Source organism: Nelumbo nucifera, chromosome 6 (assembly GCF_055504915.1).
Source record: "Nelumbo nucifera cultivar China Antique chromosome 6, China Antique-T2T, whole genome shotgun sequence".
In the NCBI taxonomy this organism is placed as follows: domain Eukaryota; kingdom Viridiplantae; phylum Streptophyta; class Magnoliopsida; order Proteales; family Nelumbonaceae; genus Nelumbo; species Nelumbo nucifera.
Genome location: NC_142654.1, coordinates 25,520,005 through 25,536,465, shown reverse-complemented (window position 1 = coordinate 25,536,465; position 16,461 = coordinate 25,520,005). Strand labels below are relative to the sequence as shown.

The following is a 16,461-nucleotide window of genomic DNA, read 5'->3' as shown; positions in this document are numbered from 1 at the left end:
GTAATTTGACTGTATTTTTTTTCCTATAATGCCCTTCAAGAATACCTAGATTGCCGCTTACTTTCTGGTTCAAATACGATCAATCAACAAAAATGTCCTTGCATAAAGTAGGACACTCACGAGGTGTGTTTGGGATTGGGAGGACATTTTGGTCATAATGCAAAAGAAATCCCGGGAGGGCCAAACAGAAAGCTCGTGAATCGTGAGTCGTGATCGAGTAGTTGCGATCGAGGCCGTGGGGTCCACTTTTCCTTTCTTTTTTTTTTTTTTTTTTTTTCTTTCTTTTCTTTCGGTCGGTCTTCATGGCTTCATGCAACTGCAGGCACGAAAGCTGCCAAATTTCTCTCTCTCCCTCTCTCCCTCCCTCTCTCTCTCTCTGTACTTCTTTTATAGAACCTCCCAACATCCGAAGCTTTTTCTTCTCTCTTTTTACAGTTTGAACTTTGAACTCCTGAAAACACCACACTTTCTCTTTTTAATTATTATATTTGCCGCGCTCTCTCTCTCTCTCTCTCTCTCTTTCTCTCTCTGTATTTCTCACTCTTTAATCTCGCAGAGCTCATTCGGGAGTTCCAATTCGTCTTATCTCTGCAAATGTCCACTTTCTTTTAGTTCTTCGAAGATCTTGTTGATCGAAATGTGCCTGATTTCAGGTGAGCCTTCTTTTCTTTTCTCCTCTTTATTTGGTTCTCTTCTGTGAATCTGCGGATGCGATGATTTGATTGACTTCTCTTTTACTCTTGACTATGTTTTTGCTTTGCTGTAATTTTCAAATGCCTTCAAGTAGTTCACTGTCTACTAAATTTCTTCTGTACCTTGGGCGTGCATTTGCTCCAGAAGGCTCCTTTGCGATCTGCGTGAGAGAAGAGATTCAAGTATATTTGGATTTTTGTGCTTTTCTGAGCTTCTGTTTCGTTCTTCCAGAGAAATGTACGCTTTTAATATGTGAAATTTTGGATGTTTTTTGTCTTTCTTCCCATGATTTTGTTCCTTCTTTTTGAATGTTCTGCAACTGCTTCTCTACCGGGGTTATGCATTTACTCACTCTTACTGGTTGTTATTTCTTTTAACTTTTCTTGATTCCTAGAGACGTGTGTTTGGTTGCTGAGTTCAGCTTTTGTTGAGTTTTTTCAAGTGAAATTATTGGAGGAGTTGTTTTCTTTTGTTTCCGAGAATTCTGCATTTTATGTGAATGTGCTTATTCTGGTCTTAATATAGTTAGTCCGCGTAGCTATGTATTGATGTATTCCCCGGAGAGGTTGGCGCACTGTTAGGGTTTCTCTGCGTCTTTGGTGGTCGATTTGCTGAGAAGGAACAAAATACCACCTTATGTTTCTATATTTTCTTTTTGGTGGGTGACTGGCTGGCTGGCTGTATTGGTGAAGTAGTGTGTACATTTACTTATCCGCTTTAGAGAGCAATCTGCATTTTCTTTGATTACCTGAGGGACTCTGATTGGTTTCCTTGAATGGGCAAATCCTTTGAGTTTACTGGACTTGGGTGGTTTCCTCATTCATCCATTTTATGCCATCTTTCCCAGTTTCCCCTTCTCCCTCCTTTTTTCTTTGGAACAGTCTTTATATTTTGGTAGGTTTGTGTTTCTTAAGCAAGTTTGTAGATAAAGTAGTTTTCATTTGTTGTTTTAGATAGATTAGTAAAACATATATCCCCTGTGAAGTATTGATAAGTTTGTGCATTTCTTTGGGTTGTGCTCTTGCATTTCTTTTTTGACTCTATTTGGTAAAACATTTCTCCTGTTAAATTATTGATAAGTTTCTTGTGTTCTCTTTCGACTCTATTTTGCTAGGATTGAAACCACTTGGAAGGGATAAAGGACATTAAAACTTAAAATGGAGCAATACGAAATACTAGAACAGATTGGAAAAGGAGCTTTTGGTTCTGCACTTCTTGTGAGACATAAGCATGAAAAGAAAAGGTAAGGATTCAGTAGCTGTACATCACATTGATTTTTATCTTTCTTATGCTTTTTACTTATGGAATTGAATGGTACGACTAAAAATTAGTAATCAGTTTTTGATGGATCCTTGGATTTGTGAACTAATATTTACACATTTTCCCTCTCACGTTGAAGATATGTCCTAAAGAAGATTCGTCTTGCTCGCCAGACGGATAGATGCAGAAGATCAGCCCACCAGGAGGTCAGTTAACTTTAATTATATTTTTGATTGTCCTTTTTTTTTTAATTTCCAGTTGGATCAGGTATACCTTTTCAAAGATTCTTTGTTCTTGTTGCTAGAAGTAGATGATATCTTATATAAAAAAATATTGAAATTCACAGATATAATGTAGTTCTACTGTTGTAGAAGGAATACTATTTCATGATTTGAACTTGCTTAGAGATACATACCAGTAAAATTTTAACAGCCGTCCTAGGTATCCTCTAAGTTGTTTGTCTAGATTTTAGGTCAAGATGTGGTGATCTATTGTCATAGAATTATTAGAAACTGATTTTGTAATAAGGTTATTTTGAAAGAAATTATAATTTTAAGCCAATATCTGAATTCCTCAGGTTTTTAGGCTTTAAGATGTTGACTTCTTTGCTAACCAGAAAAAGCTGCTGACTTTTTTTTCTTGTGCAGATGGAGCTTATTTCTAAAGTACGGAATCCATTTATTGTAGAATACAAAGATTCTTGGGTGGAAAAGGTTAGCAAACGTTCTTTTATGAAATCACTATTTAGGGCTATTGATTTTATTTATTTGATAATAACACATTTTCTTTTCCATCTTTGAAATGGCCTTACAGCATGCATGGCGGGATTTTTTATCTTTTATTAAATGAAGTGTTATGTGTCCTTGGAAACTAAATTTGATGTTCCTTAAAACTTTATGTGACTGGTATGCTGCTTATGCAACTGTTTATCATTTTCCATCAATCCTATGTGGGGTTCAATCTTACAAAATTACCATTTCTTGGTGCAATGGTAAACCTTGTTCTGAAAAGCATAAGAATGCATGTTTGAGTTTGAGAGTGGCTACTTCATGCCAAAAACAGGCTACGTTTGCACTTTGTAAGTTTGTATGCAATCTACCTCTCCCAAGACCCTTCATTAGGCTTTTCAATGATACACGAAATTCTGAGGCCCAATCCAATATCCAATATCCGATCTGATTATCTCGGATTTGGATGATGTGTTTATGTAATTGGATTGGATTCGGATTTGACCCCATCTTATCCAATTAAAATCCGAATCCGATTATATTATAATATTTATTGACTTTAATATATAAATTTTATATAATTATATTTAAAGTTATAAAAATATATTTTATATATTGTATTATATATAAAATAAATTTTGTTATATTTATATTAATTTATTATATATAAAAGTTGAAAAGTAGTTAAATTTTTAAATTTTTGATATTTTAAAAAATTAAAGCGGAGTTGGATTAAATTCGAATTTGATACGAGTCTATTAGGATTCGAATTTGAATATGAGGTCTTCAAATCTGATTGGATTTTGGATCGGATTTGGATGTAATTTTCCAGTAATTGGATCGGACTCAGATTTTTGCTGAATCTGATCCTGTTGCAACCCTACCTTCATTGAATAGTAGCCCTACTTGGATGCAAGTTTCCATGTGGAATGAGTTCATGGTTTAAAATGTCCATATATGTCCTAGTACTTCTATGACATTTTCATTTCCATGGGTATCAATACAAAACATTACTAGAATTGACATTTTCCCTAACGAAAACTATTGGCAGTATACAGAGTAACACAGATTGGTGATAATATTTTAGATATGTGGAGTAGTAGAGTTATTGTCCACCTTAGTAGACCTGATTACCACTTTGATCCAGCTCAAAATTCATTTCAAATGTGGAGTTAAATCTTAGGGCCCGTTTGGATCGCGGGAATAGGGATCAGGAATCGGAATCAGAATGGGCCATTCCGATACCTACTGTTTGGTTGGGCAGAATCGGAATCCATACCCATTCCTGGTGGAATGACATTCCCCCATTTGAGGGTATGGTCATTTCCTCCACCTCCCTTGGGAATGAAATCCCATTCCAGTTTATTCCAATTATTATCTGAACCAGACTATAGGAATAGATCATTCCGATTCTGATTCCGGAGGGTTTTGATTCCAATTCCAATTCCGATTCCGATTCCAACTGTTAACCAAACAGACCCTTAATTCTTATTATATAATAAATTATTTGGTTGATCTGTTAGCATCATTTGCAGTTTCTATGAGTTAAAATTTTGGTTGAATTCACTATATCATAGTTTTGACTCTTGAAGTTTATAGGACAATATGTAACGTATTATTTATTAACCTTAATTTCTTAGCTTGGTTAGATGAATTGAAACAAGAAATAATTAAAACTTAAAGGGGGTTTACTTGTGTATTTTTTGTCATTACATGAAATAGCATTTTATGTTTATAACTTTTACAATAATTCCATGACATTTCTGACATGTTTCCTATATTTGCATGATTGATATTTCCACTTGCACTGACATTTTAAACCTTGAACAAGTTCTATCTGGTATCTCCGAGTGAAAGGTTTCTACGTGAGTGCAAATTTTGTTGCATTGTATCTTAAAACATTATTTATTGCCTTGTACATAGTGGAAAATTAGGGGTGGATTCGAGCCGAGCCGAATAGTACCAGGCTCAAGCTCGGCTCGAGACTATTCTACAAGGCTCGAGCCAAAACCTTGAGCTCGAGCTCGATTTTGAGAAAAAAATATTTTATAAAAATAAAAGTTATATATAAAAAAATTATTTTAAATTTAAAAAATTAAGAATTATAATAATTAATAATTATAATATTTTTGTTTTATATATATATATATATATATATATATATATATTCGAGCCAGCTCGCGAACCTCACGAACCGAGCACTAATAGGCTCGAACTCGGTTGAAATTGAGCCAAGCCGAGCTCAAGCAGCTCATGAAAAGCTCGGCTCATTGCCACCCCTATGGAAAATAGATAAATCTGTTCATGAGATGGGTAGCCCAGCGGACTGGCCAAGTGTAACCCATTCATGGTTAGGCTTGGACAAGATTTTAGGCCTGTGGGCTTGGGCTTGGGCTTGGGCCCAAAAATTGAGCCCGACGTTTTTCAGGCCAGGCTCAAGCTTTCTCAAAAAAGCTTGGCTCGAGCCTGACCCCAAGCCCAACCTGATAATATTTTATTTCTTTGTTTCTCTTCTCTTTTTTTAAGTCATAGTGAGATCTTTTAGTATTTTTGGGTTTTGTGGTCGTTTAATATAAATAAATCAGTTTTTATGTTGAATAACAATAAAAATAAATCTTCTTTCCCAACCTCTTGGTCAGGCTTCAGGCTTTATACAAGGGTTGGGCTTAGGCTTGGGCCTTAACATGTTTTATTAATATAGAGGCAAGGCCTGGCCCAGCCCGGCCTTTGAACAGGTCTAATGGCAGACAACCTTCTTGAAGGATCTTTCCGTAACACATGCAGGATTCATTGTAATCCCTTTCTCCAAGCTTAAACAAGCACATATGAGCTACAAGTATTGGATTCCATTTTTGATCATGTTGACGCCTTTGGTACAGGGTTGCTATGTCTGCATTATCATTGGTTACTGTGAGGGTGGAGACATGTAAGCCATTCTATCTCATAAAAGTCAATTATTTATGTAATAGTGGACCCAACATCTTGAACATGAAATCTTCTGCTTATTTTGTATAGCTCTTGAATTTATGCTTCTTCCTTTTCTTGTACAGGGCAGAAGCCATTAAAAAAGCAAATGGTGTTCATTTCCCTGAAGAGGTTGTTTACCTAGTAAATTGTGTACAATGTTTCTATGTTTATACTTTTCACATTTATATGTTAAAACAATGATTATTTTCAAGTCCTTGTTGGAACTTAAATATTTTAACTGCGCACAGAAACTTTGTAAGTGGCTTGTTCAACTCTTAATGGCCCTTGATTACTTGCACACGAATCATGTTCTTCACCGTGATGTAAAGGTCAGAAGCATCTCTTATGTACATTTATTGAAATTATGATTAGGTGTTTCTATCTAGAATTTTTGAAGATGGTTTGTACTGATTATTCCTTAATTGGTTCAGTGTTCAAATATATTCTTGACAAAAGATCAGGACATACGTCTAGGTAGGTGAATTTAGTTATTTTCACAATAAATCTTTAAAAACATTATAAATATGCTGAACCAACGTCTCCCTTGGTCAACAGGTGACTTTGGCCTTGCTAAAATGCTGACATCAGATGATCTTGCTTCCTCTGTAAGTTGTGACAGAAGGGAAGGGTTTGTTTATCAGGTTCCAACTATTGCTTTGTTGTCTAATTAATTAGGAAAACTATCATAATGCAGGTTGTGGGAACTCCCAGCTACATGTGCCCTGAGCTTCTTGCTGATATACCTTATGGTTCTAAGTCAGATATTTGGTCTTTGGGTAACACTTTTCTGTTAAAATCTTGTGTAGCCTTTTTGTTATTTATTCCTTAGCTAGATATGTGATAGGAATTTCTTATTCTGTTATCCAGGGTGCTGCATATATGAAATGACTGCTCACAAGCCCGCCTTTAAAGCATTTGTAAGTTATAGAAGCTTTCTATTGCAGTCTTATCTACCTAAGATTTGTAGATTTCTGCATGAGAAATGTTATTAACAGAAGATACAAGAGCAAGAACCTCCTTTTTAACCCTACTAAAAGGCAAATAGTTTTATCAGACATTATATCGATTATTTTCTTTCATTTTCAAGAAATAATAATTAACCAAACATAGGATAAAGGTGGGGGAATTGAGAAAGAAACAAAAATCTTCATCTCTTCTGTCTTTCTTTAGAGATGAAGTTTGTTAGTTTTCCTTCTATTTCTATACCATCAATTGATCTGTTCTTCACTCTTTTAATCAAATGTCAGTTGTATCAACTTTTAGGGCTCCCCCATTAAAGCAGTAGGGAGGGGATGGAATAAGAATGGGTAGAATAGATCAAAGTGCAGCAACTGAAAGAAATATCAAGCTTTCTCTACCCAAGTATTGAATGCTAATGTCCTCTGAAGTAACATTATACAACTTCTATGCAATTGACGCCATAAACCAAATTAGGGTACAAGTTGAGTACCTGACTTTAAGAATTTACACAGCATCAGGGGCAGGCCATTTCAAAATTTAGCAAATGCTCAACTCGAGCCCACCCAAGTTGCAACCCTAGTTCAAATACTTGTTTCCATTGTTTTATTGTGATAGTTTATTTTGATGAATAATTAATTATATTTATAATGGGCATGTCCTTTTTAAGATCAGTTGCCCTTTCTTGATGGTGGCTATAACATGGCAATGGTGCAAGAAAATGGTAATCGATTGAAGCATAACTTGATCCCCTTCAAGGAGAAGATTTTTCAAACTAGTTTTATTGGCATAGTTCATTGTCATTGCCACCAGAAAACCAAGTGATATGTAGAACTTGATGGTCTCCATATTCTTGTTTTGACATTTTGGACCACCATGGTATTAACATGGTAACATGAAGAGGGGATGAAATTAATTTGTTCTGTATATAGACTTTCCTAACATTTTTTCAAGTCTACAATAGTATAGGGTGACTAACTGATAAAAAAAATAGTATAGGTGACTAAAATATTTCCACTCTATTCTTGAGTACTGCATGAATACAAAGAAGTAGCTTAGAGAAAGTGCCTGAATGATCTTACCTGATCTTGCACTAGACTGAAATCCATCATTGTAATATTGTGTTTCTACTCAATCTCCTGATATTTGTGCAACTTATGGATCCCTTCTAGGCATTTTGGATGTGAGTAGTTATCTCTTATAATTGCATTGTTCTCTATTATCTTAGAATGTATATGCAGATTTTTTTCCAAAAAAAAAAAAGAAAAGAAAGATTCTGACCAGGTTTTGTCCAAGAAACTTATATGGAATATTGCTTTTGATTTTGCTTTCTGAGCAGGATATGCAAGCGCTGATCAATAAAATAAACAAATCCATAGTGGCACCACTTCCTACCATGTATTCTGGGCCCTTGTGAGTTCTCATCCTTTATTAAAGCATGATAATGTAATTTTTCTCCAGACAGATTCTCCCAGTTTTACATGAAAAAACCATTTGTGGAAGATCAAACTTGCAGCAGTTTTAGTTTTTTTGTAAACAACTATTGAAAGATGACTGCTAGCATGAAACCAATAACTCACTTTTCCCCATGCAATATTCCTTTTAGTTTTTTGTAAACAACTATTGAAAGAGGACTGCTAGCATAAAACCAATAACTCACTTTGCCCCCATGCAATATTCCTCGAGGACTGTGGTTGGACCATATGACAGGTCTTAGTAACCTCATGCCTTGGCCTTGAAACATTTCCCTTCTTGAAGATGCATTTCTCTATATATTCATTCATGGTAATGGTATGCGGTGTATGAACTGGGATAAATTTTACTTATTCTTCCTTGGTATTTTAGGTATTAATTCACCATTGATCTTTTGTTACCTATTTATATTTTGGTTTTGATTGCTAATGTGTGTCTTGATCTTTCTTTGCATGTTCAGTCGGGGGCTTGTTAAAAGCATGCTGCGGAAGAACCCTGAACTTAGGCCAAGCGTATGTACTACCACTTGTATGTACACAAACATAATAATGCATGTTTATGCTTAGGTAACCCCTACATGATCAAGTGGTTATGCATGTTCCACTGCATGCATGTATAGCAATCATTTGTAGGCTACAAGATAACAGGAGCTACCATGTGATGGATCTCTTTGAAAATCCTCAGATTAAGAAATCAGCCGAGTTGCATTATAGGTTCTGTTTGAATCACATAGCAGATCCAAAGTTGAACTTTTCTCCACTCTCAATTCCATAGAATTTAAGTGACTTCCCTATAAAAAGTTATTGCAATTCCTCAAAAATGTGGTTTTGAAAGTTAATGTGCATTTGTTTGAAGCAGCTCTGAAACCAGTATGGACCCACATTGAAATCTGGGGTTCGGTAAAAAAATGTGTATAAGAATTCCTGAAAACGTAGAATTGGAGGTAAATGTGTAAAGAGACTGTGGTGCCCTGGGTGCTACCATATTGATTCAGAGTCAAATAAAAAGAAAAATAAACTGTGGCAAAATCAAATTCCTAGTTATTTATCTCCTGTTGGCTGTTTTCCCTCAGAACTGACCCCTAGAACTATGGCTCAGTCTTCAATGCATACCATTGCACTGCTTCCCCTGCCTTTTGAGTAAAGGTTATGGTCCATACTAATCATATTTTAATGTCTTGCTGTATGTATTTTTCTATTATTTTAAGTATTGACGAATTTGTTCTCAAACTGCTGTTTTCCACATGTTAGGCTGCAGATCTGCTCAGGCATCCACACCTTCAACCTTGCGTTCTTAAGGTCCATCTGAAAATTAATAGTCCTAGGCGGAATAGCTTGTCAGCCCACTGGCCTGAGTCCAATTACACAAAGAAAACGAGGTTTCCAGACTCAGAAGATGTTCTTTTCAAGGCCAAAGAGAAAAGGCGGTCATTCAGCAATGACAGGATCTTGAATCCAAGCGTACCTGAAGCTGAGGTGGAATCTGTGTGTTCTACAAGAAGAATACAGGAGCTGCCAAGTTTTCTGAATAAAAAGCTGGCAGAATTATCAGGTGCTGATAAGGCGAGAACTGTAAAAACAAATATTGCCAAGACACCAAGACAGACACCATCAAAAGCTTCTGCTACTCCTAGGAGACGAACAGACCCATCAAAAATTGGTTCAAATCGTGAATCGGTGAGCTTCATTATACTGAAGTTATTTATAGAGATAAAATCCCTTGAATGGTGGTGATAGAAGCAGTACCTTATTCAGGACATATTTTCCATATATGGTATTTGCTTTGTCAGAGGAGTGGGCCCTGAGATTCATCGTGGGCTGGATCCTTCCATTCCTACATTCTACTATTGTAGCTCTACTTCAAATACTTCTGTATCTTGGGAATTGATCTCTTATTTGCTTTCTGATTGCATGATATGATCTTATTTGCAGTTTCCTGCATCACGTACTCCAGCAACTAAATCTGCTCGGCCGGCTCGCCGAGCTTCCTTGCCATTGCCTACAAGAGCTGCAACTCTGGAAACCCCTTGCAGATCAAACATTGGTCTCCTCCAACGCTTAAACTCCCCTGATGTTTCGGTCAATGCCCCACGAATTGACAGAATAGCTGAATTCCCTTTGGCCTCGTACGAAGATCCTCTATTTCCAATCCGCAGAACATTGTCAATGTCTGCACAAGGCTCTTCCACCTCACCATACTGTGGTGAGCGTTCAATCACAAAGGATAAATGTACAGTCCAAATTCATGATAGAACCTTTTCAAGGCCAAGTTTCATGGATGCCTGGAATGGGATTCGAAATGGTGCCTTTCCTGTTGATGTAGAGGGTGGGAGTCAATGCTCAGACATGAATCCAACTGTTGGTAGCGGAGCGTCATCAGATATGCGGCAGCGCCGATTTGATACTTCATCATACCAGCAACGGGCTGAGGCATTGGAAGGCTTGCTTGAGTTTAGTGCACGACTGTTGCAACAAGAGAGGTTTGAAGAGCTTGGGGTACTATTGAAACCATTTGGGCCTGGGAAGGTTTCTCCTAGGGAGACTGCTATCTGGTTGACTAAGAGCTTCAAAGAGACAACAGTTAAGCAAGAAGGTTAACGAAATCGAATATCTTCATCGCAACATGCATTATAAAATTAGTGCTTCAAATCTGGTTACGAGGCCCATAGTTGTTTTTTTTTTTCATTAATTTTTGTTTTTTTTTTTTTTTTTGGGTGGGTGGGGGGGCGGTCCTCCGTCCTCGTCCAATTACAGTTTCATGTTTCTCGCTCTCTGCAGCAACAGCAATGGCGTTTTTTTGGGTTGGAAGTTTCTGAAGGCAAGAGTATTATAAATGCGAGGCAGTGGGTGCTGCACGGCATTCAATGGCTTCTGCTTTAATACAGGGGCAGAAATTTGTATGCAATTTGGTGATCCCAATTCTACATACAAAAAAATCAAGTTCAAAATGTCGAGTATCGATACAGTGGAACGGATGCATCGATACTTGCTACATTTTTTTTTATTTATTTTCTGTAAACAGGGCATAGGTGCAGAGGTTAAGCCTGCTTAGTGCTTACCCCCTGAAATATGGATGATCCACTACTGATATTTGTATGCTAGAGGATGAAAATTTGAACTTGAAAAGAAATTAAGAATACACCAAGATTCAAAGTATCGATACGTATCGGTCCAGGACCTCTGATACGCCCCTACAGTGGATGTATCGGGGTCTGACTGGTTTAGGGTGTGGAGGAGGTTTAAACCAGCTCTCCTGAATTGCGAAAATAATAAGAAAAATACTAAAAGCTGTATCGATTCACCTGATATTCCATATCGGTGTATTGCTATTTTGAACCTTGGAATACACACTTTGGGGTGGGGAGTTTTCATGGAAATTACAAGGCGAATATGCTTTACTGCGGGTTGTAAATTTTGTCCCTTAGGCTTAATTTGATAAAAGCACAAATACAAATATGTACAGTACAAATATATACAAAATGTAAGGTTTTGCATTCTATATATTTGTATTTGTATTCCTACGTAGGCTCAGTTTGGAAGGAGTATAATTGTAAATATGTAAAGTGCAAAACCTTATATTTTGTATGTATTTGCACTGTACATATTTATATTTGTACTCCTAAACTGAGCTTTATACTGTGTTTGGAAACGATGCAAATGGAGTGTAAATTTCGGTTTGGGGTAAATTTGCACTCTAGTTCACTTTTGCCCTGTATTTGGCAACATTAAATTTATGCATTGACAAATGATAGACTAATGCATATTTACATTGATAATAAGATGTAAAAGTACATCAATAAAAAAGAAGTAAATTTGCATTCAAGTGAGCTTTTGATAAAAAAAAAAAAGCTTATTTTATATTGGAATTCATGTTTGCATCCATTACAGCTAAAAATCTGTTTGGAAAGAAGGTAAATTTGTCAATGCAAAGCGAACCCAATTTTACAATTTATATGAATTGTTTTACACTACATATTTGTATTCACTTATTTGCATCATTTCCAAACGCAGCCTTAGGCTCAGTTTGGAAGGAGTACAAATACAAATATATAGTCCAAAACTTTACATTTTGTATCATTTCATATGTATTTGTATTGTATAAATATTTGTATTTGTACTACTTCCAAACTGAGCCTTAGGCTGTGTTTGGTTGCAATGTGAATTTATTTGCACTGATGCAAAATGATGGTAGTGCAAATGATTTTGGTGTAAATTATGTTTTATTTTTATTTCAAAATTTACCTTATTTTGTTTGATTGCAATACAAATGAAGTAAAATAAGACCTGAAACAGAATAAAGAAAAACTCAAAACAAAATTAAACCAGAATTTGTATTATTTTCATTTGTACCTCCATGCATTTGTACTAGAACAAATAAAATTGCATTGTAACCAAGCATAGGCTAAAGGTCTTTGTGATGGTTTGACCTTTGATAAATTTTAAAGTACTGGAAAATGGAAACAGGTAATTTTAACAGATGCATGTATCAGAAACATTCATATTTCTGCCACATGTAAGGAACGGAGGATAATATGGTCATCTACCAAGAATAGAACTTTGGATTGTCTACCTATCTCCAACCCTTATGTGTATTAGTGTTGTGTTCAACTATTTTATTAGGGGGTATTCATCAAATTTTTAGTGGGGGAGGGTGATTTTGATTGATTCATCATTATATCATTATAGCTCAATTTAGAAGGAGTATAAATATAAATTTGTAGAGTATAAAACGTTGCTTTTTATATTATATTGTATGTATTTGTACTGTATATATTTGTATTTGTACTCCTTCCAAATTGAGCCTATAGATTTATTAATTTTATTAGGTATTTGAATATTTCGAATTTTTATGAGTATGATATATTCATTTTGGCATGTATGACATATTTTACCTTTACTAGTGGTGTGTATGGATGTTCATAAACACTTTCTAATTACAATAATATCATTATTTGTTATCTTAAGTTTTTTTCTAATTACAAGAGTGTACATTGAGTCTTTTATTAATTACATGAGTGCCATTAAAAGCAAACATTGTTTTTTCTTTTTCTTTTTAATTCTACATATAAGGTTGAATTTCATATAATTACAAGAGTGTCATTGTTTCTCGCCTTAAGTTTTTTACAAATTACAAAAAGTATCATTATTTGTCACATTGAGTGTTTGATAGTTACAAGAGTGACATTGAAAAGCAATCACTGTACCTTTTTTAGTTGTGCATATGACATTGAAAAGCAATCCCCAAGTTGGGATTGAATTATTGGAAACAAACCCAACTTGGAAACTTGTGGACCTAATGCACACTCAAGCCTAGGGTCAAGCTTGAACAAAATACCCAGGTCCAAGCCTTGAATTTTTGAATTAGGTTAGACTTAGTTTGGTTGGATCCAAACTTGACTTGAAAATTTGTGAGCCTAATGTGAGCTTGGGCTAGACTAAAGTATTAGTCCAAAGCGTGGGCTACAAATTTGTAGGGCTAGGCCCAAACCAAATCTAAGCACAAAACTTAGGACCAAGCCCAGAATTTTTGGGTCAAGTCAAACCTTTTCATTTACATCTCTTTAACTTCTTAATCAAATTCCATAGAACAAAAGCAAACTAATATTTTGAAACATTCTCTCTTCTCTCACTCTCTTTCTCTCTCCAAGAATTCAACCACTCCCAAACATCCTTCCCCACCCTCTCTCCCTCCCTGCCCTCAACCCCTCCAATAGTATACACTTGATAAAATGTCTTAGTGCATATTATGTGTTAAGTTACTTGGTAGCTGTTTGGCATTAGTATTGGGAACACAACACCGTCTTCTCATAAAAAATGGTATTTGGCATATTTGGGTTGTAAGCACCGTTTTCTAAAGTGGTGCTTATTTTTTGTTTGGAAGCGATGCTGCCACATAGGTTGTTTTCTGGGAAAATAGCGTTGGTTTTGTTTGGTACCAGTGTTGTAGAATCATTTTCAGCATTCGCCATATTGTCCAACGTCCAAGATGTTGCCACATTGATGCCACAACATTGAACTGTTGGTAGCAATGGTCTATTTTTTGAGAAAATATCAAATTTGGCATTGCTTCAGAACACACTTTCCCAATTTCTGAAGCAACATTTTTTTTATGAAAAAATGGTACCAAATAAGAGGCCATTTTCTAAAGCATCGCCTTTTCTGATGTGTCACCTACATGGCACCGTTTTCTCATAAAACAACATTGATGCCAAACACCAACTTAATTTCTCTTAAATGTATTTTTAAGACTTTATTAATTACTTTAAAGTTATTAATTGTAATTGCAAAATGATTTGTTTGAAAACTTAAGTAATTAATGTAATTTAAGTATTTAATTAGATTAATTAAATTAGTAATTAATTAATTTACCATACTTAATCAATTAAGTTAAATTAACTAGTTAAATTACACTAAATTAATTTGGTTCATTTACCCAAATAACTAAATTTAAATCTGCATAGATGAATAAAATTGCCTATTTAATATGTTTTTTATATTCTCATTAGCCCTTGCAAATACAGTGGGGAATTGATTTCATAACATCATTTCCTCGAGAGTCAGTTATTTTTTCTGGTGTGGGGAATCACCGACCATTCTCCAAAAAAACTATAAGGGCACCTACCATTGAAATTGTCTATCAATGCAGTAGTGTAAGGGCACTTGTCATGCATCTGTGCAATTAGAGCTGAAAGGAAAAAAAAAATGAGAATTACATTTTGAAAACATTTTATTTTCTGTATCTTTTTTTTTAAATGTCTTAGGTCATGTTTGGGAGTGCTTAAGTTAAAAATAAGTGTTTATTGAATAAGTTCTTAAAAACAAGTGCTTATTCGAATAAGCACTTATTTGCATTTGGCACCTAAAATTTTCAAGTGCCTTATTTTATATTGGGTGTTTAGTAGTCTTTTTCTCTAATAAGCACTTAAATAAGCATTTGTGACTATTTTGCCCTTCATTTTCTTTCAAATTTTCAAAATATACCCTTTGAAAGCACTTTTATAAAAATATTTTTATGAAAACACTTTTATAAAAGCACTTTAAGAAAGTACCCTTGTGAAAGTACTTTTGTAAAAGCACTTTAATAAAAGTACTTTTAAAAAAGTGCTTTCAGAAAAGTACTTTTGTAAAAGTACTTTCATAAAAGTGCTTTCATAAAAGTACATTTATAAAAGTGTTTTCATAAAAGTACTTTTATAAAGTTCAACTAGGGATGATTGGTATTTTAAATTTCAACTAAGGATAATTTTGAAAGAAAAAAAAATTGAATAAGTGCTTATTGTATAAGCACTTAGAAAATGCTGAAATTTTGGGCTTAAAAAATAAGCCATTATTTTTAAAATGAACACTTATTTTGGACTTATTTTCCAAATACCAAACATGACCTTAAATTAAAGAGTTAAAATATTTAGACAATTACTATTCTGCAAACAATAACATTATCTGGTAGCATTAAAATATTTTGAATTTTACTTTCATAACCTAAACATGAAGCTAAGGCAAATATCAACATTATATGATAAAGATGTTTGGTACTTGGAATAGAATTTCTGATTTGGCAGTGTGGAAGCCTACAACAGTAGATATCACATGGTTCACATCTACTGCCATTTGTTAACCCCACCCCAATAAACATAAACATGGATAGGCCAATTATCACAGTTGGGATCTCCTGTTAACAAAATACGTTCCAACACTTTACTAACGTGATCTGACACCACACATCTTACTATAAAATTGAGGCCCACCATCTACTGCCATTTGGCAGGTGATCTGAACTCCAATTATCAAATCAAATGCACATTTATGATGTTTTTAACTTTCGATTGTTGGGCAGGTTGGGTCTGGGTTGTGACAGAGTGGTCCCAGTTTCGAACTGATTAATAATCAGAAAGAAAAATCACAGACCTAGAACTGTTCCAGTTAAACATGTCACTGCAGATGTGAAATCCAAATTAATAGCTGTTTGGCCAAAACTTGCATATTCAAAGTGCCCGTTTGGGAGGGATGAATAAGATAAACTTTGGTTCAGCTGCATAAATAACACAAGGTATGTTTATTGATGGTTCACTTAATCGGATGAATAAGATAAGTTTTGGTTCAGCTGCATAAATAACATAAGCTATGTTTGTTGATGGTAAACTTAATGGCCTAAGAAGTCGTGAAAAATTATCCAAAGAGACTGAAGAAGACAGCCCTTCAACGGGCTGATCACCGACATAGACAACCAGGAGCCACTGTGCTTCAGCCCTCCCAAACAGGCACTAAGGATGTTTGATGACAGTTAAAGTTAATGACTTATTTTTCTTGTTTTTTAGTGGATAAAATAAGTAGATAATAAAATGTTCATGGATATAATAGTCTACCTGACTTCACCTTCAGCCATT

The 16,461-nt window shown here is 35.0% G+C and overlaps 1 protein-coding gene across 4 annotated transcripts; it reads left to right on the top strand.

Annotated features, from left to right (window-relative positions):
* The first annotated feature begins 337 nt into the window (after positions 1–337).
* LOC104598655 (serine/threonine-protein kinase Nek2-like) lies at positions 338–11,178 on the top strand. 4 transcript variants are annotated; one of them, XM_010260824.3, is made up of 15 exons: positions 338–653; positions 1,808–1,936; positions 2,093–2,159; positions 2,601–2,666; positions 5,561–5,607; positions 5,732–5,777; positions 5,897–5,977; positions 6,080–6,122; positions 6,204–6,253; positions 6,343–6,424; positions 6,516–6,565; positions 7,945–8,018; positions 8,539–8,590; positions 9,329–9,754; positions 10,010–11,178. In XM_010260824.3, exons 2-15 carry the CDS (start codon positions 1,851–1,853, stop codon positions 10,673–10,675), a joined length of 1,836 nt encoding a protein of 611 aa, XP_010259126.2. In that variant the 5' UTR covers positions 338–653; positions 1,808–1,850; the 3' UTR covers positions 10,676–11,178. The 4 variants fall into 4 exon arrangements, with proteins under 4 accessions (XP_010259126.2, XP_010259129.2, XP_010259127.2 ...); XM_010260827.3 differs by lacking the exon at positions 338–653 and adding an exon at positions 739–875; XM_010260825.3 differs by lacking the exon at positions 338–653 and adding an exon at positions 793–930.
* The last annotated feature ends 5,283 nt before the right edge of the window (positions 11,179–16,461 follow it).

Excerpts from the sequence above, each read along its gene's own strand:
- LOC104598655 (XM_010260824.3), top strand. The coding sequence starts at position 1,851 with ATGGAGCAATACGAAATACTAGAACAGATTGGAAAAGGAGCTTTTGGT. Across the intron at positions 5,608-5,731 it reads TACTGTGAGGGTGGAGACAT|GGCAGAAGCCATTAAAAAAG; the intron begins GTAAGCCATTCT and ends TTTCTTGTACAG. Across the intron at positions 6,425-6,515 it reads GTCAGATATTTGGTCTTTGG|GGTGCTGCATATATGAAATG; the intron begins GTAACACTTTTC and ends TCTGTTATCCAG.